The sequence below is a fragment of the Corvus hawaiiensis genome, chromosome 6 (assembly GCF_020740725.1).
Source record: "Corvus hawaiiensis isolate bCorHaw1 chromosome 6, bCorHaw1.pri.cur, whole genome shotgun sequence".
Taxonomy (NCBI): Eukaryota; Metazoa; Chordata; class Aves; order Passeriformes; family Corvidae; genus Corvus; species Corvus hawaiiensis.
Window position 1 is genome coordinate 65,009,793 of NC_063218.1, and position 27,002 is coordinate 65,036,794.

The 27,002-nt window shown below is 59.1% G+C and overlaps 5 protein-coding genes across 8 annotated transcripts in view; 2 read left to right on the plus strand and 3 right to left on the minus strand.

Annotated features, from left to right (window-relative positions):
* Positions 1 to 9,108, plus strand: part of MYRF (myelin regulatory factor) — a 44,698-nt gene extending 35,590 nt beyond the window's left edge. For 2 of the 4 annotated variants that reach the window (XM_048306616.1, XM_048306613.1), the window contains exons 16-27: positions 37 to 109; positions 680 to 768; positions 1,098 to 1,166; positions 1,678 to 1,758; positions 2,876 to 2,961; positions 3,063 to 3,224; positions 3,883 to 4,161; positions 4,256 to 4,343; positions 4,658 to 4,732; positions 4,862 to 4,964; positions 5,440 to 5,514; positions 5,732 to 9,108. In XM_048306616.1, coding sequence (XP_048162573.1) covers positions 37 to 109; positions 680 to 768; positions 1,098 to 1,166; positions 1,678 to 1,758; positions 2,876 to 2,961; positions 3,063 to 3,224; positions 3,883 to 4,161; positions 4,256 to 4,343; positions 4,658 to 4,732; positions 4,862 to 4,964; positions 5,440 to 5,514; positions 5,732 to 5,818 — 1,267 coding nt within the window. In that variant the 3' untranslated portion in view covers positions 5,819 to 9,108. The remainder of the gene's footprint in view (positions 1 to 36; positions 110 to 679; positions 769 to 1,097; positions 1,167 to 1,677; positions 1,759 to 2,875; positions 2,962 to 3,062; positions 3,225 to 3,882; positions 4,162 to 4,255; positions 4,344 to 4,657; positions 4,733 to 4,861; positions 4,965 to 5,439; positions 5,515 to 5,731) is intronic. The other 2 variants (XM_048306615.1, XM_048306614.1) reach the window with 2 other exon arrangements.
* A 1,316-nt stretch (positions 9,109 to 10,424) lies between these two features.
* On the minus strand, positions 10,425 to 11,191 carry TMEM258 (transmembrane protein 258). The gene is made up of 3 exons (XM_048306859.1): positions 11,066 to 11,191; positions 10,865 to 10,974; positions 10,425 to 10,703 (listed from the first exon to the last, which is right to left on the minus strand). The coding sequence occupies exons 1-3, from the start codon at positions 11,189 to 11,191 to the stop codon at positions 10,577 to 10,579; spliced, it is 363 nt and encodes a 120-aa protein (XP_048162816.1). The 3' UTR covers positions 10,425 to 10,576.
* A 29-nt stretch (positions 11,192 to 11,220) lies between these two features.
* On the plus strand, positions 11,221 to 13,888 carry FEN1 (flap structure-specific endonuclease 1). Its single transcript, XM_048306759.1, has 2 exons — positions 11,221 to 11,257; positions 12,007 to 13,888. Exon 2 carries the CDS (start codon positions 12,008 to 12,010, stop codon positions 13,166 to 13,168), a length of 1,161 nt encoding a protein of 386 aa, XP_048162716.1. The 5' UTR covers positions 11,221 to 11,257; position 12,007; the 3' UTR covers positions 13,169 to 13,888.
* A 952-nt stretch (positions 13,889 to 14,840) lies between these two features.
* Positions 14,841 to 16,442, minus strand: LOC125327323. The gene is made up of 2 exons (XM_048306755.1): positions 16,353 to 16,442; positions 14,841 to 16,144 (listed from the first exon to the last, which is right to left on the minus strand). Exon 2 carries the CDS (start codon positions 16,085 to 16,087, stop codon positions 14,849 to 14,851), a length of 1,239 nt encoding a protein of 412 aa, XP_048162712.1. The 5' UTR covers positions 16,088 to 16,144; positions 16,353 to 16,442; the 3' UTR covers positions 14,841 to 14,848.
* A 731-nt stretch (positions 16,443 to 17,173) lies between these two features.
* Positions 17,174 to 19,234, minus strand: LOC125327319 (cobalamin binding intrinsic factor-like). The gene is made up of 9 exons (XM_048306750.1): positions 19,096 to 19,234; positions 18,829 to 19,011; positions 18,579 to 18,722; positions 18,361 to 18,504; positions 18,107 to 18,282; positions 17,783 to 18,020; positions 17,561 to 17,702; positions 17,366 to 17,484; positions 17,174 to 17,289 (listed from the first exon to the last, which is right to left on the minus strand). Exons 1-9 carry the CDS (start codon positions 19,193 to 19,195, stop codon positions 17,228 to 17,230), a joined length of 1,308 nt encoding a protein of 435 aa, XP_048162707.1. The 5' UTR covers positions 19,196 to 19,234; the 3' UTR covers positions 17,174 to 17,227.
* Between the last annotated feature and the right edge of the window lie 7,768 nt (positions 19,235 to 27,002).

Here is a 27,002-nt window from a genome sequence, read left to right on the forward strand (position 1 = left end):
GGCCATCTGAGCTCCATTCCTCCTTTCTCCTTGCAGCCAAACTGGGAGCCAGTTCAGCCGGGCGGGAAGCGTGCCCCACAAAAAGAGACCCCACAAAGTCGCCAGCAAGGTAAGGGATGGATCCCAAAGGAGCAGCGCTGGGAGCAGGGAAGGCTCAGCCTGGAGAAAAGGAGGATCAGGGGGAGCCTCACTCTCCACAAATCCCTGGAAGGAACCAAGAGATTGGGCTCTCCTCCCAAGGGACAGGGCAAGAGGGAACAGCCTCAGATTGTGCCGGGGGAGGGTTAGGCTGGATATTAGGGAAAATTTCTTCATGGAGGGGCTGCCAGGCACTGGAACAGGCTCCAGTGGTGGAGTCCCCCATTGCTGGTGGGATTTAAAAACCGTGTGGATGTGGCACTTGGGGACATGGATTAGTGGTGGCCTTGGCAGTGCTGGGGGAAGGGTTGGACTCCATGATCCTAGAGGGCTTTTCCAACCTCAGTGATTCCATGATCTTCCTTTCTGTCTCCTAATGGAGACATTAAACGACTTCTAAACTTGGGGAGTTCAGGATTTTCAGGGAGGCGGGAAGAGAGCTCGGGATGGGCTGGGGGAGATCCGTGCAAGGACCAGAGCAGTGAGGGAGCTGAGCTGATCCAGGGGGTCCTGAGCTGATCCAGGGTTTTTCCCCTCGCAGTCTCCGTCGGTTGTCCCGGAGCAGGCCTGCATCAGCCAGCGCTTCCTTCAGGGCACCATCATTGCCCTGGTCATCATCATGGCATTCAGGTGAGATCCCGCTCCTGGGCTTCTCCATCGGCTCATCCCTTGGGACCGTGCCATCCGTGGGGTGTGCAGCGAGGGGCTGTGGATCTATGGCTCCTTCCAGAGAATCCTGGAAAGCTTTGGGTTGGAAGAGACCTTAAAGTTTGTCTGATTCCAACGCCCTGCCATGAGCTGGGAGCTTCCACTGTGTCAGGTTGCTCCAACCTGGCCTCGAACACTTCCAGGGATGGGGCATCCATCTCTCCTGGGCTGGGATCCCATGGAAGCGGATCGATCCTGTGCCGTATCCTTGCTCCCTGTCCCTCCTCAGCCTGTCCCTCTCTGTTTTCCAGCGTGGTGTCCATGTCCACGCTCTACGTGCTGAGCCTGCGCAGTGAGGAGGATCTCGTGGACATCGATGGGTGGGTATTTTGGGAATTGCTGGGAGGGATGAGGTTGCCTGGGAGAGGCTGGAGCACAGAAAGTGGGATTGCTGAGCACAGTCCCAGAGCTGCAGACTCTGCCAAGCACAGCCACACATCCCAGTCTGACAGCGGTTGAATTATCTGGAGTGAGAAGTGAAGAATAGAGAAGGAAAAGGGAATATCCTGTTAGAATGTGCTGAATGTTCCTTGGATGCCTCCAGCTGGACTAAAACAGCCTCATGCCAGCGGTGCAGCGGGGCTGGATCAGCTTTGGGAGCTCGTGTAACCTGATAATGAGTCTCTTTTTCTCCCTCTTTTCCCTCTCCCATTTTTCTCCCTCCTCTCCTCCTTACATCTCTCATCCAACCCATTTTCCTTCCACTTTGTCTTCGATTTCCCCATTTTTGTCTTTTCCTTCCCATTATCTTCCACATCCTCTTTCATTCCCTGTCCTCCTGGTCATCTTCCCACTTTCCTGTTCTCCCTGTTTCCCTGCACTGTCCTGTAGCTCCTTTGCTGTGCCCACTGCCTGTCTCCTGGCCCTCTTTCGGCACGGGGGTCCCGGAATTCCGGTTGCTCTGTGTCCACGGTATGTGACTGTTTCATTATTCCCTTTTTTAATTCCTTCATCCCTTCTCGTAATTCCTCTTTTTTTTCCTGCCATCTGCACCACAGAAGACCACGAAACTGAAAGCAGAGAAAGGGATGTGAGACTTCCACTGGGATTCCAGGAGGAAGGATTATGGATCTTGTCAGGGAAGAGAAATGAGGATTAGGAGATGGAAAAATCAATTAATTAAAGGTTAGATGAAGGAATTGCATCCTGCAGGGAGAGCAGGAGCAAGATAAAGCCATGTAAGGAAAAGGGATGAGGCAGTGAAGGAACATGAGGGATAAGGGTTGGATTTAGGCTGGGATGAAGGTGAAGCTCCAGAGGCTTGTGCCCACATTCCCTTCGGGAGGCTGGCGTTGAGTCTCCTTTCACCTGGAAAAGAAATCCCTATACTAGGAGAAATCTTGGAGATGACAAAGAGGTTTTTTAATTCCTCTAAATGAGTGAAACTCCAGTAATCCCAGAGAAACTGGGACAGGTAAGACATGGACACAGGTGTCCAGAAGTGCTCCTTGTGCTGTAGACCTGGAAGAAAGATTCCCTCCCTTTCCCGTCTCCCTTATCCTCGGGAGATGCTCAGGTCTTGGATAGCTGCAGTGAAACACCTGGAATTGCGTGGGATGAATGTGGGGGGGGATTGTGTGTGTTTCTAAAGAACAAGGTGAGGAACAGTCTGTCTTCAAGGGATAAGGGGCACATTCCTTAGGGAATGGTGACAGCTTGGAGCCTGTTGTTTCCCAAGCACCTAAATCCACCCAGGAGATCCCTGGTGGGAGTCAAATCTGCCATGTACACCCTGTTCCAGGATGTTCCAGGAGCATTGCCAGCATCCTCTGGACCAGCTGAGACTTTTCCCTGCCAGACATGGAACTGCCACACAATTCCCTGTGGAACTTCTGAGCCCTCCCTGTTGTCTTCATGGCTCGTGTGCCTTTCTCCTGCCTTTCCCAGATCCCTCCACTCTGCTCTTCTCCACGTTTCCCTTTGCTCCATGTCCCTCTTCCCATCCTGCTGCAGCCACTTCTCTCCCCGCCTCCAAGCGACCCCGTTGTCCCCATCCAGGGGGTTTCCAGCATCTTTTCCTGCATTCCAGGTCAAGCCAGAACATCGACAAGACGCAGACAGTGCGATCCACGGCCGCGTCTGACGGAGCCGGCAGCAGGGCCCCCCCGGAGCACGGTGCGTGGTGGCTTGGGATGGCTCTGGTTTCATGGAAGGGCTGCAGGACACCGGGTGCTGCTCCCCTTCCATCCCTTGACTTATTCCCTGTGTCCCTGCAGCCCCGGAGGACACACACGGAGTGGCCCTTGGCATTCCCGGTCGTGGTGTGCTGGCCTGTTTCAGCCCTCCCTGTTTTTCCCTGTGCTGCTCCACTGCTCCCACTGATGTCTCCTCTGTTATCCCCTCGGAGACCAGCCCTGCCCATGCCACCAACCGGACAGGTGAGGGCCAGCCCAGATTCCCAGAAATGCTGGGGCATCTGCAAGGTTTGTGTCACCTCGTGTCCCCTGCCCTGCTCCTTGTGAGGAGGTCTCCTCTGGGGTGAACAATTCCAGCTCCCTCTTCCCTCCAGATCCTTCCTCATCCTCATCCCACTCCTTTGGAAGCTCTCTAACAGCTGATACCCTTTCCATCCTTATCCTTGGATATATCCTTTATATCCTTCTCTGCCCATGGGGTGCAGTTCAGATCCTGTTGCCAGGGGAATGTGGGGGCTGGAAAGAATTTGGAGCTTCCCACGTTGCCAGCAAAATGTCATGGGAAGCTACACCAGGCTCAGCTCACCTGAGCAGCCCTACCTTGAGGCCTGACCTCATTCCCTCATTCTACCGCCGCTCCATCAGGCACAGAGGGAATGGAAGCGCAGAATCCTGGAATGGTTTGGGTTGGAGGGACCTTAAAGCCCATCCAGTTCCTGGGCAGGGACGCCTTCCACTATCCCAGGTTGTTCCAAGCCCTGTCCAACCTGGCCTGGAGCACTTGCAGGGATGGGGCAGCCACAGCTTCTCTGGGCAATCTGGGAAGCATCAGGATGGGGACAGGGTGATCCCGGTCGTCCCAGCCTCTCCCAGCACAACCTTCTCTCCCATTTTTCCACAGACCAAAGCCAGCCCTCCCTCCTGCCAGTGACAAATATCAAAGCCAAATCCAGGGGCATCGCCGGGAAATCCACCTCCTACACCAAGTGGCCAAAGACTCCTGACAGGTCTCAGAGCTTCAGCAGCCCCAATGCCAGCCCCTCCTCCCCCTTCTCCCACATCCAGGGCAAATCCAAGTACATCTCCAACCTCTCGCTCTCCCGCAGCAACTCCCGGCAGCAGCGCAGCCTCCGGCAGCCGGTGAGCGAGCGGCCCCGCACGGAGCAGCCCGGCACGGATGGTACGTGCATCCCACCTGCTCTCCCCTCCCAGCCTACTCCCTCGGGATTTTCCACCCTTTGCTGTTCCTAAACATCCTGTCCTCCCCCCGGCAGGGCCAAGCCCGGTGCTGCAATCCATCCGGATCCTGGAGATCAACCTGGCCATCCATTCCCAGTACTGCGCCGCTGCCGACGCCTGCAGGTGAGCGGGAAGGGCTGGCTGTGGCACCTTGGTGGCACTTCTGTGGCAGCAGCACTGTGGGAGCAGAAAATAGGAAAAATCTGGGAGTTTTTCCAGGACTTTTTTGGGTGTTTTCTGCCATCACCTCATGTCGCTCCGTGGGAAGAGGAGCTGGTGCTCCCAGCCTTCCCTCAGGGGTTGTGTTTGGTGGTGGGCTCATCCTTGGGACATTTGGGAAGTCCTCCACTCTGAATTCTCAGCCTGCCAGGGATTTTGGGTCCTGTCCCGGCCTTCCCACCGCCTGGTGACATCTAACGCCCTCTCTGTGTTCCCAGGACTGGGAATTTCAGCTACCGCATCCCTGTGAGCCAGCAGACGGCCGTGAACACCAACCTGACCCTGGAGATGAAGTGAGTGCCCATGGATCGTGGATCATGTCCTTTGGAAGCCCCTGGAGTGGCTGATGTGGCCACGGTGTCTCCATGGGAAAGGGACAGACGTTCCCCCTTCCAGGCTCTCATGGTGTCCTGTTTTCCCAGCTCCTCCTCCGCTGTGTCCATCTCCCTTTGTGGCCTTGTCTCCAGTGATCCCTGCCAGGATGCTGTGAGCGGGAACAGCTCCACCGACTCCACGGATGCACAGGTAGGGAGAAGGGGACAGCTCACAAAATACACATGGAACCCCTTGAGGTTGGAAAAGTCCAACCCTTCCCCTAGCACTGCCAAGGCCACCATGTCCCCAGGTGCCACATCCACACTGCTTTTAAATCCCTCCAGGAATGGGGACTGCTCTGCTCTCCTGGGCAGCCCTTCCCATGAAGGAATTTTCCCTAATATCCAACTTAAACCTCCCCTGGAGCAGAGTCTGATCCCACCTGGCTGCCCCCCTCCTGCCAGGGAGTTGTGGAGAGCCAGAAGGTCCCCGCAGAGCCTCCTTTTCTCCAGGCTGAGCCCCTTTCCCAGCTCCCAGAGCCCTTCCTCATCCCACTTGTGCTCCAGGAAATATCCGTGGGTCACTCCACGGTGCGAGGCCGTGGATTTCCTCACAAATCCGGCCTGGAGAACATTCCCCAAGCTTGTCCCTGACCTCATTCCAGCCCTCCCCCTTCCTTCCCCAGGACACCACGCACCGCTGGCCTCTGGTGATGCTGTCATTCCGGGAGTTTTCCTACCACTTCCGAGTGGCGCAGCCGGTGAGTACTCGCAGCTTGTCCAGGGCCACGTGGCAGGAGGGAAGTGTGGGATCTATGAAATGTGGGAAACGCAGGTTTGGCAACCACGTGGCACCGAGAGCTTCCCACAGTCCTGTGGGTGGTGGGAGGATGATCTTTCCCTGCCCCAGCCTGTAATCCCGGCAGAATTCCGCCCTTGGAGTCGCACCCCTCTCTAAGCTGCTTTTCCCGTTCCCAGGGCCGAGCCGACTGCGGCGCTTCCCCGGAGCAGCTGGGACACCTCTTCACTGACTATTACTTCCAGTTCTACTGGCTCTGTGAGTGAGTCCCGGCAGCACCAGTGCCCTCTGCTTGGAGACAGGAGGGGGACTGGTGCCACTGGGAGCCTCCCGAATTCCCTGCTCCGCTGGCCCCCAGCCCCACCTCATCCCCGTGTCCTGCGGCGGCTCCGGAGCTGGAATGCTGGTGGCTGGAGACACTGAAGCTCAGCACACACAGGACCTAAAAGCCACCACCAGCCCTGTGGTGGCTCCCGGGGGGACCTCGCACCGATTCCCAGCATCCCACATCCCTCTCCTTCCCTTATGGGGATGTTTGTATCCTCCTCCATCACTTCCCCTCCCCTTCCAACACTGGATTTGGAAGTAGCACACCAGACTGAGCGTGGACGGCTCTGCCACATCCCAGAGGGATGCTCCTTCCAGGGGTGGGAGCCCCATCCTGGTGCTCCCGATGTCCCACATCAGTTCTTCACAACACTGGAATTGCTTCAACACTGGAGCCCTTTCCGAGAGGCAAACGCTGGAGTTTGGCCTGGAAAGGAGGGCTGTGCCTGGACCTACTGGAAGTCGTACACTGGAGTTGCTGTTCCTTCTGCTTGGCCCAGGGCCACTTCCCGCAGACTTCCCAGAGACTCCCGGCCCTGCCAACGGACACATTCCTCTGGGAACAACCGGAGAAGGAGCAGCTTTGACGTCATCCCCCCTCTTCTCTGTGCTCTTAAATCCCATATCCATGTGGGATATCCAGGTCTGGATGGATAAAACCCCCACTCAGGCTGCTGCTGGGGCCATGCCGTGCCTGGGGACTCTTGTCCCCAGGCCAGGGGTGACAAATGACCGGGACTCACCCATGTTAAGCGTGGTGGGATCCATTTTTGTCCGCTTGGAAGCGGCGTGTGCGGAGCTGCCTGGTTGGCTCTGGAGCCAATGCCAACCTCTGCCCAGATGTGCAGCCCTGGCAAAGCCTGGAGTTGCCCTGCAGAGCAAGGCTGAGTCCCTGGGAACACCGGGATCTGCATCCAGGCGGGATCTCTGCCTCGGGACCGGGGTGGTGTTCTCCCAAAAGTTGGGATGGCAGCGGCTGCAGGTTGTCCCTGCCCTCACAGAGTTGTGCTGGGGGGATTTGGGATATTTTACTGTTACAAGTCCTTAACTTGCTAAACTACTGAATTCTTGTGGGGTTTAAGCTGTAAAAAAGCAGGGATTTCCTTCTGGCCCCATTGAGCCACGTGTGTCCCGTGGGAAAGCCCAGTGGCTCCCTGTGCTTCCTCCTCCCCGTCCTGCTCCTCGTGCTACGAAGGAGTTGTCTGTGTTCCTGGAGGCTCTGCCACCTCCAGGTTATTCCAAGATGGATTTCCCTGAGGAAACAGTGAGGGGGGAATGCCGCATGCTGATCCTAAGGACACTCTAAAGCTGCTCCGGAAAAACAAAGGTGGATTTTGTCCAGGGGAAGTGATGGTTCCTGGGCATGTCTGGTTTTATCTCCCGTCATCCTCCTCCTGAGCTTATCCCAGCAAAGCAGCCCTAGAATTCCCTTGGAGTTGGCATCTGCCCCCAAGAACTGTTTGTAGGGAAGGCCTGGAAGCAGCAAACACTGAATTACAGTTACTAAAATCCACTGAATCCTGGGAAGCAGGGAATAGTGGGCGAGCGGGGAATTCCAAGCAGCCAAGCAGTTGGAAAACCCAATTTGGGGAAGCTCAGCAGAACAACAGGACGCCCCAAGGCTATGCACAAGCAGGGGGGCTCCGTGCTCAGCAGGATTCTCTGGTTTTCCCTGAAATTGGGAAGGAAACACCTGGATGTAGCTCAGCGCTCTTCCCTCCACCTGCCCTGAGTGGCTTTTCCTGGTTGTAAACTGGGAAGTGGCTTCCTTGGCAGGTTCATTGTCCCCTGGCAATCAGTGGCCCAGGCTGGCACGTCCTTCCTCAGGTGAGTGATGCCGAGCTGGGAGAAAAGCCCCTGGAGGGGGAAACAGGGAATGTTGGGGGGCCAGAGCCTGCAATCACCCCCCCCTCAGCCCCCCAGTGCATCCCACCCCACTCCTGAGGGAAGGAATCAATCAGCGGTGGCCCAGGAGGAGCTGGGATCTCTCAGGTGGCCCCAGGATGCTCAGCCATGGGATTTAGGGAAGATCCCCGACAAACCAAGTGCCTGGGGGCTCGGAAAAAACATCCCTAGTGCCTTTCTCCTTACGGAACAGCCCCAGGGAACCGTGTTTTCCCACATAGATTCCCAAATGCTGCCTCAGAAACGCTGCCCCGGGCGGTTTAACTGGGATGTGGCGATTCCTGGAGTGCCGAGGCCAGCCCCACCCACACGGAGCTGGCAGCAATCCCTGGGATCAGGAGAGGACAGGGATTCAGGATGAAGTTTTTAGCGTCAGTAGTACCTTACGTCTTAAAGTGGCACAGGTTGCCCAGAGAAGTTTTGGATGCTCCGTCCCTGGAAGCGTTCCAGGACAGGCTGGATGGGTTTGGAGCTGCCTGGACTAGTGGGAGGTGTCCCTGCCCATGGCAGGGAGTGGGACTGGATGGGCTTTAAGGTCCCTTCCCACCCAAACCGTTCCAGGATTCCATGAAAAAAAATCATCCATCGGCTGCTTCCCAGCGAGGCAGGAATGAGCTCAAAAGGGGTTCAGAATTCTAAAATGAAGGAGTCATGGAATTGCTTCCAGGCCCGTGGAAACAGCTGTGTGCATGGATTTCCCCCCAAAAACGCATCTCTGCCCTTTCCCTGTCCCCAATCAGTACCAAGAGAGTTCACAATCAGGCCTTTCCCTGCGTGCGACGGAGGGAGGAGGGAATTCTGAGCCGACCTCTCCAGCTTGGCGAAATCCCTCCCTATCAAGCGGCAAAGAGACATTCCTGGCAGGAAGGAAGACAAAAGGGTGGAAAACGAGGCTGTTTGGGAGTTGTTTCAAAAGCAAATTCCCAACTCTTCTGTCCTACTGTTGGAGCTTAAAAGCCTGTAAATAGAGACTATGGCACCACTGGAAGAATTAAGGAAAAAACCACCACGTAAAGCACTAATTTTGTTGGTTTAAATGTTGCTGCCACAGCTTTAATCACTGTATTTTGCCAGCCAGTTTGTAGAGTTGCATTTGTAGCAGGTTATTATTGATTCCTGGTTTTTATTTGTGGGGAACAAGCGTGGTTTCCCTCTTTTCTTCCTGATTTATATTTATATTTTGCTGAATTTGAGGGCTGAGTCTCCGGATTCCCCGGATTTTTTTTGTTTTGTTTTGTTTTGTTTTGCTTATTTAGACTTTGTTTTATGCTGGAGGTAAATGTGCCCATATGAATAAAATATATAAATACTGCTTTGTATCCAAGGATGGCTCCTGGTGTCTTCCTCCCTTCCTAGGGAATAACTCAGATGAGTGGCTGTAGAACTGCCCACGGGATGGAGGAAATTCCTGGTCTGTAGTCGGTGGAAATTTCTGGATATGCCCAGTCATGGTTCTTTGGAATGGGGATAAAACGGAGAAAGGAAGGAGGGGAAAGAAAGGAAGATGGGAAAAGAAACTACGAGGGGGAAATGAAGGAAGGCGGAGAAAACTGAAGAAAATAAAAAGGGAAAAGAAAGGTTAAATGGACAAGAGGAAAAGGAAAAAGAAAGCAGGAAGGACAAAGAAAGGAGGAAGAAGAAAAAAATGAGAAGGAAGAAAAGGAGGGAAAAAAGGAGAAAGGAAGAGGGGAAAAGAGGAGAAAGGAAGGAAAAACAAAGGAACAGGAAAATCTGCCTCTGCCCTATCATTGCTCACACGTCAGAGGGCAGGCTCAGATCCAGAAGGATCCAAAAGTCCACAGAAGGAAATCTGCCATCCCAAATAGGAAATCGGGGCTTGAATTGTGATGTGGAACTGGAGCTGTTTGAAAGCTGGGCTAAACTTCCAGTCTGCCTCTTAAAGACCCATCAATCAATTCCTTGTTTCTAGGCCAGGCAGGTAGTTCAGGAATTAATGAAGGGCACATCCAGCGAGAGGCCGCAAAACTCCTGGTTCAGGATGAGAAGAGGCACAGCATTCCCAAAAAAAGGGGTGAGGGAATGCGATGGCAAAGGCGGCTGAGGGCTTAAAAGCAGATTCAGGATTTCTTTTGCACAGCGTGGCTGCAGCAGGACACAAGGTGGCACTGCAACACTCGTGACCACACACAGCACTGCAATCTGGGATAACACTGGCCATATCCCAAGGCACCTGGATCTTGTGCCAACATGGAAAAAAAGGAGGCTCAGGGGAACCTTTTCACTCTCCACAACTCCCTGACAGGAGGGTGGAGCCAGGTAGGACTGGTCTCTTCTCCCAGGGAACAAGTAACAGGACAAGAGGAAACAGCCTCAAGCAGCACCAGGGGAGGTTTAGGTTGGGCATTAGGAAAAATTCCTTCATGGAAAGGGTTTTAGAGCACTGGAACAGGCTCCAGGCGTGGAGTCCCCATCCCTGGAGGGATTTAAAAGCCACGTGGATGTGGCACTTGGGGACAGGGGTTGGTGGTGGCCTTGGCAGTGCTGGAAGAATGGTTGGACTGGATGATCCTAGAGGGCCTTTCCACCCCCGTAATTCTATCCAAGCCATTTGGAAAAGCCAGGTGGAAAAAAAAAAAAAAAAAAAACCAAAAAAACAAAAAAAAGAAGACAAACCAGGAGTTCCCAGGCACGTGTGTCACAGAGCCACTTTTATTCACCTGTGGGTCACTGCCTGCCGCAGACCACACCTGCTCCAGGCGTTTTCTCGTTGAAATATAAAAGAAATATAAAAAGATCTTCCCCGAGTCGCCCATCCAGGCCCCCTGGGGCATTCAGACGTAGATCCCGACCCAGAGCAGCAGGAAGAGGACGCCGAAGCCCATGAAGAGCGAGGCCACCAGCGAGATCAGCAGCTCCTTGTAGATGTCCCGGGTGTACTTGGTGGATGTCACCTCGTAGCTGCCGGGACGGGGGTTAAGGTGATAACAGAGGCACAGCAAGGCGAGGGGACCCCCACCCGCTCCCCTGCCCCGGGAATTAGGGCGATAATCCGGGACTGGGAGGCGCAGCAAGGGGACGGCACCCCCCGCCCGCTCCCCCGCGCTCAGCCGCGGGGATACACGAAGAACCAGGCGGTGAAGAACATGCCGATGGCCAGCAGCACCACGGTGAGGTGCGGGAACACGGCCGGGTTCACCGGGCTCGTGTATCTGCTCATCGCCTCCAGCTCCTGCGGGGACACGGCGCTGTTCAGCGGGGCCGGGCGGCCACCGGGCCGGGCCCCCTGTGGCTACCTCCGGTCCCCCCATCCCCGCCCTCACCATGTCGCCGGTCCCCTCTGAGACACGTCGGCTCCGCTCCCGCCGCCGCACGTCCGTCCCCCTCCGCCGCCGGAAGTGGAAGTGAGGGCGGGAACGAGGCGCGGCGAGGGTGAGCCGCTTCCCCATTGGCTGGCGGCGGCTCCCGGCGGGCTCGGCGGCGGAGCGCGGGAGCGGCGGCGCGCGAGCGGCCGGGTAACGGAGGCTGAGGGGGAGCGGGGGCTCCGAGGGGGTAATGGCGGCTGAGGGGGAGCGGGGGATCTGAGGGGGCAATGGCGGCTGAGGGGGAGCGGGGGATCTGAGGGGGAGCGGGGACTCCGAGGGGATAATGGCGGCTGAGGGGGAGCGGGGGATCTGAGGGGGAGCGGGGACTCCGAGAGGATAATGGCGGCTGAGGGGGAGCGGGGGATCTGAGGGGGCAATGGCGGCTGAGGGGGAGCGGGGGATCTGAGGGGGAGCGGGGACTCCGAGGGGATAATGGCGGCTGAGGGGGAGCGGGGGATCTGAGCCGGAGCGGGGGCTCTGAGGAGGTAATGGCGGCTGAGGGGGAGCGGGGGCTCTGAGGAGGAGGGAAGAGGGGATCTGAGGAGGAGGGAAGAGGGGTTGATGGCAGGCCTGGGGAGCTGGGAGGGAAGGAGATAAGAATAGGAAGGTGATTGGGTCCGCATGGTTGTAATGGTGGAGATAATCGAATTTTGAGGAGGGGGATTGGGATGGGAGGGGCAAGAGGTAGGAAGGGGAGTGAGGATGGGCCCGGGGGGGGGTATGGTGAGGGATAAGGGTGGCCTGAGGCTGGACTCGGGATAACGGGTGCCAGTAGAGGTCGCAGCCCTTGGAGCGATGGTTTGCAGGGGAAGCACTGCCCTCTTTGCTCCCCCCTCCTTGGGTGGCCCAGCGGTCCTCAGGCAGAACCCGCTCCCAGCATCCCCTTTTCCGTTCCCCAGGATGGGAATCCATGGCTTGGCCAAGCTTATTGCCGACGTGGCTCCCGGGGCCATCCGGGAGAACGACATCAAGTCCTACTTCGGCCGGAAAGTGGCCATCGACGCCTCCATGAGCATTTACCAGTTCCTGATCGCCGTGCGGCAGGGAGCCGATGTGCTCCAGAACGAGGACGGGGAGACCACCAGCCACCTCATGGGAATGTTCTACCGCACCATCCGCATGGTGGAGAACGGCATCAAGCCGGTGTACGTGTTCGACGGGAAGCCCCCGCAGCTGAAATCCGGGGAGCTGGCCAAGCGCACGGAGCGGCGGGCCGAGGCAGAGAAGCACCTGCAGGAAGCTCAGGAGGCCGGGGAGGAGGAGAACATCGAGAAGTACAGCAAGAGGCTGGTCAAGGTGACCCCGCAGCATACGCAGGAGTGCAAGAAGCTGCTGACGCTGATGGGAATTCCCTACGTGGAGGCACCCGGAGAGGCGGAGGCCAGCTGTGCCATCCTGGTGAAGGCCGGGAAGGTGTACGCCGCCGCCACGGAGGACATGGATTGCCTCACCTTCGGCAGCCCCGTGCTGATGCGGCACCTCACGGCCAGCGAGACCAAGAAGCTGCCCATCCAGGAGTTCCACCTGAACCGGATCCTGCAGGATCTGCAGCTGACCTGGGAGCAGTTTGTGGACCTGTGCATCCTGCTGGGCTGCGACTACTGTGCCAGCATCCGCGGCATCGGGCCGAAGCGCGCCGTGGAGCTCATCCGGGAGCACAAATCCATCGAGAGGATCGTGCAGCAGCTCGACACCAAGAAGTACCCCCTGCCCGAGAACTGGCTGCACAGGGAGGCCCAGAAGCTCTTCCTGGAGCCCGACGTGATCGATCCCGACGCTGTGGAGCTGAAGTGGAGCGAGCCGGACGAGGAGCAGCTGGTGCAGTTCATGTGTGGGGAGAAGCAGTTCAACGAGGAGCGCATCCGCAACGGCGTCAGGAGGCTGAGCAAGAGCCGCCAGGGGAGCACCCAGGGCCGCCTCGACGACTTCTTCAAGGTCACCGGGTCCATCACCTCAGCCAAGCGCAAGGAGCCAGAGCCCAAGGGAGCGGCCAAGAAGAAAGCCAAGACCAACTCCAAGCCCAACAGTGCAGCAGCCACAAAGACTAAAAAGGGAAAATAACCAGATTGGGCACCCGCAGACCTCTGGGACTAGGTTTTTTGGGGGCTTAAGGAGCAATTTTAGAGGAATGACAGACAGTTGTGTGTCAGTGCTGCGTGTGCTAGTGCTGGGAAGGAATGGGTGAGGCCAGGAGAGTGGAACAGCTGCTGGGCACAAACACTCCCAGATTTCAGAATTCCAAAGCTAAGCAGCTGCAGAGCAGACTCAGGACAAACTAGATTTCAGGCTGATCCCATCCATCCCAAAAGAGGTAGATGCAAGCAGAAACTGGGAAGATAGGAGTGGAAGGCGAGCTGGAATTGGGAAGGAGGCTTCAAGTAATGAGGTAAAATTCTCCCTTAAATGAGAGTTTATTAAGGTTTTTCCTTCCCTTTTCGTGGTCACTCTCCTTATTCAAAACCCAGTTGTTATCTCAATTCCAGCAGTGTCCTGGCCCGCTTTTAGTGTGTAATCCAAGGAAAGCTGAGCCCAGACTGCAGCTCTCCCAGCCTGAAATTTGCTTAGAAATGCTTAAAAATAAAAATAGCCATAAGCCTAGAACTGCAGCCTCTACAGTCCCTGAATCCCAGAGGCATCTTTCCATGTGGTACACACTTCCAGGTCCCAGGATGGGAATTAAAACCTCTTATTTCTTATTTTATTCTGTATTTTCTGTAGGTTTTTTGCGTGTCAGAGCCACAGGATGGGTTTTGTTTCCAGAATAAAATTTGAACACAAGGACACTGTTTCTCTTTTTCCAGAGAAGTGGCTTAAACCATGTTTTCAAATGAAAATCCCGGTTTTAGAGGGAATTCCGTAACAGCCAACAAACCAAGTGCAGTCTGGAACATGGAGAATTCCAGTTTTGAGCTCTTTGGATGCTTCGTAGACACCAAAAATCCGTGAGTTTGCTCTTGGCCAGTTTGGAAAATAAGAAGCTGGCTTGCTTTGTGGGGAAATTAATATTTCATGTTTATTATCCATTAATATTGCTAAAATTGGGATTTATGTTTCCATGCTGTGGATTCTCTTAAATGTTTCAATCCATAATTGTTTTTTTTTCCCCAGAAGTTTTTTAATTAAGTATTCCTCTTATCTCCAAATATCTTCATAAATACAGGAATGGTTTTGTGGTGGAGGGATAAAAAATTATTTTAAAATAATAATATCTGGAAATAAGTCTGGGAAATTTACCAATTCTAAAAGCTGCTGTTCCACCACCCTCTCCCAACCTGGTGCTTCATGATATTTCACTCAGTTTTTCCTCCATTTCTCATTCCAAACAAAGATTCCCACTGCTTCAGACACTGATATTATTATTATTATTAATGAATTCCAGTTCCCCTCCTTATCCCAGGAGCAGGTGCTGTGGGAAGCCAGGGACCCAGCAGAGCCGATCAGAGAGGGCATGGGGCATTTGGGGCTCTCAGGGTCAGCAGGTGTGGGCAGTCTCCCCATAGGAAAACTGGAATACTTTTCCACCTTTTCCCCTTTTCCACCTCTTAGTTCTAATTAAATTGAGTTTTTGACTTCCTCATCCCAGTTTTCTGGCTGGCTGGACCATGACCCATGTGTTACCCACAGCATTCCCATCCTGAATCCAAACCTGACACGTGCCAGCTCTGGGGAAGAAAGGAGCCCTGTCCCAGTGGAAACCAGAACAGTGGGAATTCTCAGACAGCTTTTGGGGAAACGCCTGATTTATTCAGCACAAGGAAAGCTACGGAGCGTGCCAGCTGCTGCCACGAGCTGCATCCTGAGCCGCGACAGGCACCTCCCGAGAGCTCCCTGGAAAAGGGTGTGCTCCCGTTCCCGCTGGAGCCTCTTGTCCAGCGCCGCCCGGAGGGTCTTCTCCTGTGGCACTGCTGCAGTGTCCTGGGAGCCGTGCACTGGGCAGCAGCGGCTCCAGGACACTTCCTGCCGTGCCACTTGCTCCTGGGAACGCTTTGCTGGAATGGCCCGGGCTCCCAGTTGTGTTTCCAGGCTTTTCCTGGCCGTGGGTATCTTGTGGGTTCTGTGGGTAGCCACAGCTCCGAGGCAGGGAGGCCTGTCCGTGTGGGCTCCTCCATCTGGAGTCCAGCAGATCTCATGGAGGCTCTGGCAGGGATGGAGACCTTTGCTGGAAATATCCAAGGTGTGGAGATCTCCCTTAGCCTTGTCCTTCACAGGCGGCTCCAGGGAGCACGCTGCACATGGGAACGACTGCCTTTGCCGCTGGAGCCTCTTGTCCAGCAGCGTGCGGAGAGTATTCCCAGATGGCTCCACCACAGGATCCGGGGAGCCATGGATTGGGCACCGGTGGCTCCAGGACACTTCCACTTGCTTCTTGGCAGGAACGGGCCAGGCTCCAGCTGGAGCACAATACAGGTCACAGAGGGTCTGGGCGGGAATGGAGGAGCCTTTCCGAGGGATGGACATTCTTGGAAGGGTGGAGGATCTCAACCAGTGTCGGGTTCTGCAGAGGACTGAGCCTTTTCCAGCGGCGGATGTTTTCCAGTGGATCAGGGGTCTTGTGCGCCGGCTCCTGGAGGGCTGGGGGCTCCCGGAGGAGCTGGAGGAGGCGCAGCAGGGCAGGCGGCCGCGCTCCAGCAGCTGCTCCAGGTCCTCCCACGAGAGCTGCCACATCTCCGAGTCCCGCGGGAAGGACACCCCGGGCCACAGCGGCGTCACCAGGTCCTGCAGCTCCCGGGCCGCTGTGGCGCAGGGGGCGCAGCCGGGGCCGCAGCCGCAGGGGATGTACGGGGCGCTCCCGGGGGCAGCCGCGCCCTGCGGAGGGGTCTCCTCAGCCGGGGGGCAGCCGGGAGCCCCTGGGGCTGCTCGGCCGCGCCGGGACCCCCCGGCCCGGCTCCCGGGGCGCTTCCCTGCCTTCCGAATGCGGGCGACCAGCAGGACGGCCGTAGTGGCCACCAGCAGGACAAGCGCGGGGAGCAGGACGCTCATGGCTTCACCCACGTCCCATCGTGGCCGCACTGGGAGCCGGGGCTGGTGGCACGTGTCCTGTGGAGACACCGCGCTGATGTCACAGTGCTGCGGGCGGGGACACCTGTGTGACGTCACAGCCCCGGTTCCCTGGAGCCTGTTGGTGATGGAGAACTGCACCAAGATGGGATTTGGCGTGGGAAGAGGGGCAGACTGGGAACCTGGGACATCCCACATGGCACAGGGCAGGAATGCCATCTCCAGTGAAGCATCTGGTTTCCCACACCTGCCCCTACGCTGCCACACGGTGCCAGCTTATCCGTGTGGTAACAGAAGGGCCTGGAGGGTGGCACCGTCACCGTGGGTTGAGCATGGGATGGTCCTGTCTGGCCGGTCTGATGTCTGGCATAAGATCACATGTCCTGGAGATGATGGAAGGTGGTGGATGTTGTTTTGGGGCTGTTAGGAACCTGAGTTTGGATCCTGTCCCTCACAGTTCCTTTTGGAGATGGTGTCTGTGGAATCAGAATGGTTTGGGTGGGAAGGGTCCAGCTGGGAGCAGGTCCAGGCTGAAGGGCTGGCTGGACAAGGCCAGTGGGAGTAGGGAATGGGGCTGGCTGGAGAGCAGTTGGACTCAGCTGGGAGGTGCTGGTCACTCCTGGCCAGAGACAGTCACAGAATCAGGATTAGAGTCAGCTGCAACCTTTGGTGACCCAGCTGCAAGCCCAGGCCACCATTTACAACCACCTATGGATTTCCAGGGCAAAATCCAACTGGTGGCCTCAGGCGGATGCTAACTGGGATTGTAATAATCAGACAGAGATAATTGCATCTGATTAATGCCATGGGGAGCCTCTGTGGGGATCAGGATAGGTTGAACTGAAGCACAGGAGCGTGGCCAGAGGAGCAAGCCTGTGGCTGATGGAGAAAGGCTCTGTTGGTGCGCGGGGGGAATTGACTCTGCGGAGTTTGGGTGAGGCTGTGTTTGTGCACGGCGCCGGGAAGAGAAGGAGAGGAGCTGCGCTCACGGAATTCAGCAGGAAGGAAGACAAAAGGGACGTGAGCTGTGTTTTCTCCCAGGGACACACACACACACGCACAGGGACATGCTGGAATGGCACTTTATTGCTCCGTGGCGGGGTCCAGGGTGTCTTGGTGGTGTCAGTAGGTGCTGAAGACGGCCTGGATGTGCTCCCCGGCGTGTGGTTTGTAGGTGCTGACCCCTGCGGCAGAGGGATGCGTGAGGCTGGGACAAGGAGACCCCACCACAGGCCCCACACCTCCCTGGGGCCCCCCCACCTTCTTCAAGAGCGTCCCCAGCACTGAGGAACTGCCAGTAGGTCCTGTCCTCCGTGCTGGCAGCCAGCCCGTGGATGGAGGTCACATAGGCACCCCAGGAGGTCTGCTCCGTCTGGAAGCTGCGGGAGAGGTCAGGAGGCTCAGAGCTGGGTGGGGAGATGCCAAATCCCACCCCAAAGCCGCCCTGGCTCTCACCTAAAGGCTTCGGGGTTCTCCTCTGCTGCCACCTCCATCACCCGGAGCAGTGTGGAGCCACTTGGGACTGTCACCGAGGTGGAGTAGTGGAAGTGTTTCCCTTGGAGCGTGTTGGTGATGGAGTAATGCACCTGGATGGGGGCTGTGCAGGGAGAGAGCGGCAGGGTGGGCATCTGGCACATCCCTGCGGGGTCTGGGGTACTCCAGGTGGGATCAGGGTACCTCTGGGAATGCCGTGTGTCCCCAGAACTGGGGATAGGGGCAACTGTCTGTTTGGGGACGTATCCTTGGTGGCAGCGCAGTCCAGGCCAGCCACATCCAGGTAGGACCTGTCCACCAGGGCTGGCAGCACCTGGGCGATGGCTGTGGGCTGCTGGTAGTCATGGGCAGACACCACGGAGAAGGCCTGGGCACAATCCCACTGCCGTGGGGCGTAAAACTTCCTTGTGGCCTCCAGCGCCTGTGGAGCGGGTGGGAGGTGGAATGACGCACCTGGGAATGGGACCAGCTGGCTGTGACGTCCCACTCCCCTGGCACCTCCCCTACCTGCAGGGCCAGCCCCATGCTGTAGATATTCCCAATCATGCCATTCCTCTTCTCCTGCTCATCCAGGAAGCTGTTGCTCACTGTGAAAAGTGCCTCCCGGAGCAGATCCCGCACATCATGGAGCTCCACGTAGTCGTAGACGCAGGCCAGCGCCAGTGCCACCATGGCCCGGGTGTCTGTGGGATCCTGGGGTCACCACCAAGTCTCGGGATAGACCCCAAGAGTGGGAATGTGGGAGCAGAGGGGTCCCTTACCCACGGAGAGGTGGCTCTCAGGGCTCAGCACCTGCTTGGCCAGGGCCACCGATGGCCCTTGGGCACCGCCCGCCTCAGCCAAGCACAGGGCCAGGGTGTCCAGGCTCACGCTGTACAGGGAAGTTTTGGGAATCCCATCGGCTTCTGCAAAGCAAAGAGTGGCAAGATGACAGGGTGTGGGGACAGCGGCACCCCCAGGCCCCCAAATCCCAACAAACCCAGTTTGGCCATTTCCTCATCTGTTTTCTGCTGCAGGACACGGATCAGGTCGAGTGTTTGTTCCAGGGCATGGACACGCTGGGGGTCCTGGCAGGAGGAGAGGAGGGCGAGGACGTGCAGAGCCACCTGTCCCGAGGTCATGTCTGTGGGGACAAGAGGGCAGCCAGGGTGTGCTGGGCTGGGCACCCCAAGAACTGGCGGAAACCTGGGTTCCCAGGAGTGGGTGCCTTCCCTCCTTTGCCTCCCTACCTTTCTGGGCTCTCCTCACCGCCTCCTCCTTGATCTCCTGGAGCAGCCACTTGTGGATGGGACCCTCGCTGTCCCCCCCAGCCAGGTTCATGGCCAGCAGGACGCTGGGATTCGCCGCCTCCTCGAGACTGACCGATCCCCCCAAGCGCTGGAGCAGCTGGGAGACCAATTCCTGCGGGGCCACTGGAAGGAGAGGGGAAGTCAGACCCAGGATCCCGTGTCCCATCCGTGGTCTCTCCTGGCTCTCCGTGGGTGGCTGACACTCACCACAGCCCTCAGTGGCTGTGCAGCCCACCAGGGCCAGTAGGACCCCGATGCCCAAAGCCACACCAAGCATCCTCCTGGAGCAGGCTGACCCACTCGGCATGGCAGAATCCTGTGGGAATTGGGCTCTCTGGGCGTCCTCTCCGCTTTTAGCTGTTCCCAGTGTCCTTCTCCGGTCACCTACCCGCCCACAGCTGCCCTTATCTGTGTTATCTTATCTGTACCTTATCTGTGTATCCAGCAGGGGAGGAGGGACGGTGATTTTCCATTTGGGATCACTGAGGACCACTTGGACCACTTCAGTATCCACAAGGCTGTGATGTTGTATGGGGTTCATCCCGGTATGTCCCAGAAGGAACCACCTCAATTATCTAGCCAAGGTCCTGGAAGCCTGAGGAGGTCCATGCTGGCTGGGCACTCTCCAGCTGTATCCCACTCGGACTTTTCCAGGAAACTCCAGCCCTTATAATCTAACTTCAGTACCAGGAAAAATGGTGGAGAAGGTCATACTGGACACTGCTGGGAAGCAATTCAAGGACAATGCCTGCGTCAGGCACAGGCACCTCGGGATAACAGAGGGAAATTCCCATCTAACTGGTTTCTTATCCTGCTGCCATAAGGTCACCGGGCTCATAGGTGGTGGGAAGGCAGTGCCTGTTCATTTTCGGGATTGTAGTAGGAGTTTTGGCCCTGCCCCTCACAGAATCCTTCTGGAGGTGTCTGGCTGTGTGATGAGCAGGGACAGGATGTGCTGGCTGCTGCACTGGCTTTGACTGGGACAGGGAGCTCTTTCTTCCCAGTAACTGGCCCAGGGTTGGATTTGGATTCAGGATGGGAATGCTGCAGATAAGACATGGATGGTTTGCTGGGTGCTGAGCCCTCCTCAAGCACTTTGCAGTGTCCCATGGGACAATCCAGGATGAGGAACCATCCTCGGGGGCATTCCCTGTGCCTGAGGTAGCCGCCAGACAGGAGCTGGGGGGACTTTGGGGGGCTGCCCTGCCCTCCCTTGATTTTTTTCCTCCATTTTTGGGGGGATGTGCGTGTGGAAAAGGCTTTATGGAAGCATCGAGCTGCTGGCCAGGGCACTTGGACTCGTTTTGTGCCTTGTCTGGGATGGGAGGAAAAAGGGGTCAGGGAGTCTGGAGGGTGATGGTGTCCCTTGGGACACCCCAATGTGGTGGGGGAGCAGGTGAGTGAGGGATGAGGGGGCCCGGGTGAGGTGCCCTCCGAAAAGGGAGGTTACAGCCCCAAAATGCCTGAAAATTCATGAGGGGCTTGTGTGTAAAATACTGAAAGCTGCAAATATTCCCTTTTCTGTATGTATTGAGAAATAGTAATGTACTTAAAAACTGCTTCCGAAATAAAACCCGGTATCTGCTGTGTTATAGACAGGATATGGACTGTAAGGAATTCTGATTACGGAGCCATAGGGTTTGAAAATACCAATATATTCGTGTTTCCGGGGCCGCGGCCCGGAAGGAAACGCCGCAGCCCCCGGAGCCTATGCGCGGAGCCAACAGCGGCAATGGCGGGGAGCGCGGGGAGCGCGGGGAGCAGCGCGGCCGGGCCGGGGCACCGGGGCAGCTGCTCCGGGCTCGGAGGTGAGCGGGGAACGGGGACAGCCCCGAGCGGACGGCGGGGGGCGCGGGGGGATCGCTGTCCCGGCACAGGGATGGGTGTCCCGGCACAGGGATGGGTCTTTGGCACAGGGATGGGTGCCCTGGCACAGGGATGGGTCTTTGGCACAGGGATGGGTCTTTGGCACAGGGATTGCTGTCCTGGCCCAGGGATGGGTGTCCCGGCACAGGGATGGGTGTTTGGCACAGGGATGGGTGTCTGGCACAGGGATGGGTCTTTGGCACAGGGGTTGCTGTCCTGGCCCAGGGATGGGTGTCCCGGCACAGGGATCGCTGTCCCGGCACAGCGGGAGCTGCGGGCACGGGGCACCGGAGCTGCCTCGGCCGTGCGGGGCCCAAGGCGTCGCTCCGGGGGCGGATTCTGTAGGGGACAAAATGAACATTTTGGGGTAAAATCTGGGTTAATCTGCAGTGGGGTTTGTGCCCGCTGTGTTCACGGCCCCGCCGGCTCAGGGCGGGTTCAAGGCGCAGCTGCCCCGAGCCAGCGGGACCGGCCGGGGCTGCTCGCTCCCGGTGCTGCCGCCTTGTGGGGAGAGCCCGGCACTGCAGCCCGCACAGGCGCTGGACACGGGATCGGCGTGGAACAGCAGCGCAGGGAGTGCTGAGGCAGCGCAGGGAATGCTGCGGTCCCAGGGAATGCTGCGGTCCCAGGGAAGGCTGAGGCAGCGCAGGGAAGGCTGAGGCGTCCCAGGGAAGGCTGAGGCGTCCCCTGCCCGAGGCACTCGGCAGCAAATCCCTGATGTTGAGCAGACAAAGGGAAGTTCTGGGTTAGTGGGAGGAGGTTTCTGGAATGGAATTGGGACAGGTGCTGATCCACGCATGGAATCACGGGGTGGTTTGGCTTGGAAGGGACCACCAAGATCATTTACACTCTGTTTGTTGTCTGATTCCACAGCAAAGAACATCCAAAACTGCCTCCTCACCCTCATGGACAGCAGGAATGTCTTCCACAGCTCTTGTTTCGGAATGGGAATGGCTGTTGGGAGCTCTGGCAGGACCAGGTAAGAACAGAAATGGGATCATTCCGGCTGCTGCTGGAGGTGGTTTTCTCTTTCAGGATGTTCTGATTGATCCTTTCACAGCAGTGTTCCTGGGCACATTTCAAAACAGTTGAAAACTGGTGGGGAAAAAATGTGAACCTGATCCATTTCTAGTAATTCCAAGCTTCTCCCACAGCACCGTTCCAGGGGAAAGCTGATGAAAGGATAAAGATGCAGAGGAACAAGTGCTGTAAACCCCCCAGGCTCTCTGAGAGAGCAAACCTTCCAGTAATGCCAGTACATCGCTCTAAGAGACTCTGGGATCACAAGGTTTTCCAGGAAAGCAAAACAAGGACAGAGATGTGGGAATAGGCTTCCAGTTAAGAATGGTTTGGTGGGTGTAGGAATGATTCTTGTATGTTTGATGCTTCCCTTTTTATTCCTGAATAATTTTAAAATGATTCCTTGAATAAATCATCTAAATTTGGGAATTTAAATTTGAGAGGGAACAGTGCAACATCAATACAGGCAGAGATCATGGAATGATGGAATGGTTTGGGTTGAAAGCCCCATCTCTGAGCCTGTTCTGGGCAGGCTCCTGCCCATCGGCCACTCCTTGCAGGTGGACATGGAAGTGCTGGAGGCGTTCAGGGAACGCTGATTGTTTTTCCCTGCCTCTGGCAGTCAGGTCATTAAAAAGACTAATTGACCTCTTCCAGTGGGGAGACATTTAAACAAGAGGTGCCAAAAAGAGTTGGAGCTTCTGCACGCTGAAATCTGCAAGTCTCCAAGTTAAAATCCCCCCTGGATGGTCACCGGTGCGACTCCCACGGACTGGTCACCTTGGCCAGGAGTGTCCAATCCTGCTGTCAATGCACTGGGCCAGGATGTCATTTTCATTTCGTGTAAAGACCCTCTGGGTGCCCCCCAGTCACTGGAAGGACCGGACTGGGCTCCCAGGGCAGTAATTCCAGGTGCTCTCTTCATGGCAATAGCACAGGAGCCTTCCCCTTGCCCAGAGGAGCGGCCAGTGCCTCCCTCAGTCCACAAATCCCCAGGACAGAACACAGAGAAAGGAACAGGAATATGGAAATGCCCCACAGTGGGAGTTTGTGTTGCTCTGGATTAAATTTTGGATTTATAATGTTAAAGGGGGGGGTGTGGAGGGGATTTTCTCTGTCTCCTGTTCATTATTGTTACCACTGCTCTTGTTGCTCTCACTGTCACTATGTGTTGTCATTACTCTCAAATGATTGCATTTGTCTTGGTTTCCATTCTTAAACTGTTCTGAGCTGGAATTTTGTCTCTGGTCTCTTCCCCATCCCACGGGGGGTGAGGGAGCGGCTGCTGGTGCCCAGCTGGGGTCCAGCCATGGCCCCGGGCACTTCTGGGGGCTCCGAACGTGAGGGACAGGAGCGGTTTTGGGCTCACAAAAAGAGACCCAGTGCTGCGTTTCGGGGGCTCAAAAGCAGGTGCAGAGCTTAAAAGCAGAGACTAAATCCTGCACTGTGGAGTCCTGAGAGCAGGCTGGTATGGCCAGAGCTGGGACTCAGAAACGGTGACTAAATCCTGTTCTCAGGGCTTGAGGAAGAGAGCGAGTCCTGTGTGTTCGGGCTCACAAAGAGAAACGGAAGTGCTGCGTTTTGCTGGCCCTGAATTAAAGGCCAAGTGCCGTGTTTTGATGCTCAAAGCGGGCTCTTGGGGCCAGGGCGAGTCTGTGTCTCTGGGCTCCGAGTCCTGCCTCAGGCACAGCCCGAAGCCGGGCTCGCCGGCCCCACGCAGCGCTCGGGAGCAGCGACTCAGCGCCGCGTCCGGGGCTGGCGGCAGAGCCCGGGGCCGCGTCGTGGGGCCCAAGGCGGGCTCCGGGAGGGGCTCAGGGCTGGGAGCGGAGCCCGGCCCGGCGCGTCGGGCCCGGCTCGGGATCCCGGGGCTGCCCGGGCGCCGGCAGAGCCCCGGCTCCCCGCGGAGAGCCGGCCGGAGCAGGAGCGGCAGCGCCGGGCTCGGCCCCAGCGCCCGTCCCGGAGCGGCTCCTCCCGGTGCCGATCCCAGCCCCGATCCCGCCGGGGGAGAGGCGGCACCGCCCGGGACCCGCAGCGGCCGCCGGCAGGAGCCGGAGCCCCGGTCCCGGTGCGGCCCCGGTGCGGCCCCGGTGCGCGGGGCGGGTCCGGCCCGGGAGAGAGGGGCGGGGCCCCGAGCGATGGAGCCGCCCCCGTGCCGGGCAGGGCGGGCCCCGGGGCCGGGCGGGGCCGGGGCTCTGGGGCGGTCCCGGGCGGGGCCGAGCGGGGCCGGGGGCGGCTTCAGGGGCGGGGCCGGGCCCGGCTCAGGTGCGCGGGGCGGGGTCCGCACAGGTGCGCGGGGTCCCAGGGCGGCTGCGCGGGGCGGGGCCGAGGTGATTTAAGCCCCCGAAATCGCCCCCGCCGCCATTTGCTCCCTCAGAGCTCGGGGAGGCTGCGGCCGGGCCGGGCTCCCCCGGCGTGGCCCGGGTGAGGCCCCCGCTCCCCCTCTTTCCTCCCCCTCTTTCTCCTGCCCTTATCCTCCTCCTTCTTCCCCCGCTTATCACCTCTTTCCTATCCCCCCAGTCTCTTTCTCTCTCCCCACACCCTCCCTGTCTCTCTCTCCCAGCCCCCCTCCTGCTCTCTCCCCAGCGCCCCCCACTCTCTCTCCCTGCTCCCCTGCGCATCCCCGACCCCCCGACCCCTCCTTTCTTCCCGACCCCTCCTTTCTCCCCTCTCCGTATCCCGCTCCCCAACCCGACTCCCCTCTCTTCCCCCTCTACCTCTCCTCTGTCCATCATCCTTTCCCCCCTCGTTCTCGTTCTCCCCCAACCCACCCCGACTCCTCTCCCTATCCCCCCTCATCCCTCCCTGACTCTCCCCTTTCCCTCTTTCCCCCCGCAGCCGCGGGGCTCGGGGCGCCGGAGAATAAAGCCCAGAGGGCCGGAGCCCGGCGCTCCTGCCCTCGCTGGAGCCCCACACGGGCCGGGCCCGCTCGGCGGGTCCCCCGTGCAGTACAAAAAACAGCGCCGGGGCTCCGGCTTTCCACACATCACACTGGGGATCCCCTCCTCAGGAGGGGGTCCCGGGGGGGTGGTGGGGTTCGGGGAGGGAGGTGGGTTGGGGTAGGGTGGGCCCCCTCCTCAGGAGGGGGTCCCGGGGGGGGTGGTGGGGTTCGGGGAGGGAGGTGGGTTGGGGTAGGGTGGGCCCCCCTCCTGAGGAGGGGGGTCCCGGGGGGGTGGGTGGGGTGGGCCCCCTCCGGAGGAGGGGGTCCCGGGAGGGGGTCAGGGTGGGCCCCCTCCGGAGGAGGGGGTCCGGGGGAGGGGGTGGGGCGGAGGGGGGACTTTCCCCCCCTCCAGTCCCCGCCCCCTCTCCCGGACCCCCTCCTCCGGATGGGGCTCCCCCCGGCCCCCTCCCCGGGACCCCCTCCTCCGGACCGGGGCCCCGGGGGGAGGGGAAGGGGGGGGGGGGCGGGTGGGGTGGGGGGGGAAGCAGAGGGGGTCACGTCACTCTGCGCCATGAACAGACAAAGAGACCCCAGGCCAAACCAACAGCCCCTCCCGTCCAGGCCCCCCCCACCCCACCCGCCCCCCTCCCTCCCCCCGGGGCCCCGGTCCGGAGGAGGGGGTCCCAGGGAGGGGGCCGGGGGGAGCCCCATCCGGAGGAGGGGGTCCGGGAGAGGGGGCGGGGACTGGAGGGGGGGAAAGTCCCCCCCTCCGCCCCACCCCCCTCCCCCGGACCCCCTCCTCCGGAGGGGGCCCACCCTGACCCCCTCCCGGGACCCCCTCCTCCGGAGGGGGCCCCACCCCACCCACCCCCCCGGGACCCCCTCCGGAGGAGGGGGCCCACCCCAACCCACCTCCCTCCCCGGGACCTCCTCCTCAGGAGGGGGTCCCACCCTACCCCCAACACACCCCCCCTTCCCGAACCCGCCCCCCTCCCCGGGACCCCCTCCTGAGGAGGGGATCCCCAGTGTGATGTGTGGAAAGCCGGAGCCCCGGCGCTGTTTTTGTACTGCACGGGGGACCCGCCGAGCGGGCCCGGCCCGTGTGGGGCTCCAGCGAGGGCAGGGGCGCCGGGCTCCGGCCCTCTGGGCTTTATTCTCCGGCGCCCCGAGCCCCGCGGCTGCGGGGGAAAGACGGGACAGAGGACGGGAATAAGGGAGCAGAGGGGGTCAAAGAAGGAGCGCAGGTGGGGGGTTCGGGGTGTGCAGGGAGAGGTGGGGTGGGGGGGACAGGAAAGGACGGGGGAGAGGACGAGAACGGAGCACAGGTGGGGGGGGGGGTCAAGGTACAGAGGGGGAAAGAGGGAAGAGGAACAGGGGGAGGTAGAGGGGGAAGGAAAGGTGAGGGACGGAGGGGGAGGATTGAGGGCAGGTGGGGGGAATTGGGAGGGGAAGGGGAGCAGGGTGAGGGGGCAGGGGGGACCCGGGATGGGGGGGAAGGAACGGTGGAGAAGGGGAGAGAGGGTGGAGGGGTAGGGCAGGGCTGGGGTGTGTAGGGGGACAGGGAGGGGGATGGGGGGGACCGGGCCGGGGGGGAGGGAGGGGAGGGCTAGGGGGGAGAGGGGGGGGGGGGGGTAGGGGGGGGGGTGTAGGGGGTGGGGGAGGGGAGGCAGAGGGGGAAGAACGGAGAGGGTTAGGAGAAGAGAAGTAAAGACAAATATAAAGGAAAAGAAATACAGAGATAGAGAGATATAGAGCCCGGCCCGGCCACAGCCTCTCCCACCGAGCGCCGAGGGAGCAAATGGCGGCGGGGGCCGATTCCCGAGGCTTAAATCCCCTCGGCCCCGCCCCGCGCAGCCGCGCTGGGGCCCCGCGCACCTGTGCGGACCCCGCCCTTCACACCTGTGCCGGCCCCGCCCCGCTCCGCCCGCGCCCGTAAATGCCGGCGGATCCGCGCCCGCTCCGCTTTGTGCGGTGAACGCTCATCCTGCTCATCCCGGGCTGCGGCGGGACCGTCGTTCGGGGCGCTGTGCGGAGCCCGGCACCGGGGGCTGCTCCCGGCGCTGCGCCGAGCCCGAGGCGCTGAGGTGGGAACGGGACCCGGGCCCGGGGATTCGGGTCCGGGTCCTGTCGGTGTCTGCTGGGGGTCCCGGGCCGAGCCGCTTGTCTCTCGACGGGCTGGGGTGCGGCTGCCGGGGCCGGAGAACTGAGGTGGGACGGGGGATGGCATTAGGGATCGGGATCGCCGCGGCTGGCAAGAGCCGCTCCGGGATTGGCGCTGGGGCCGAGCCCGGCGCTGCCGCTCCGGCTGCGGCCAGCGCGGGGCCGGGGTCCCGCCGGAGCTCCGGCTACG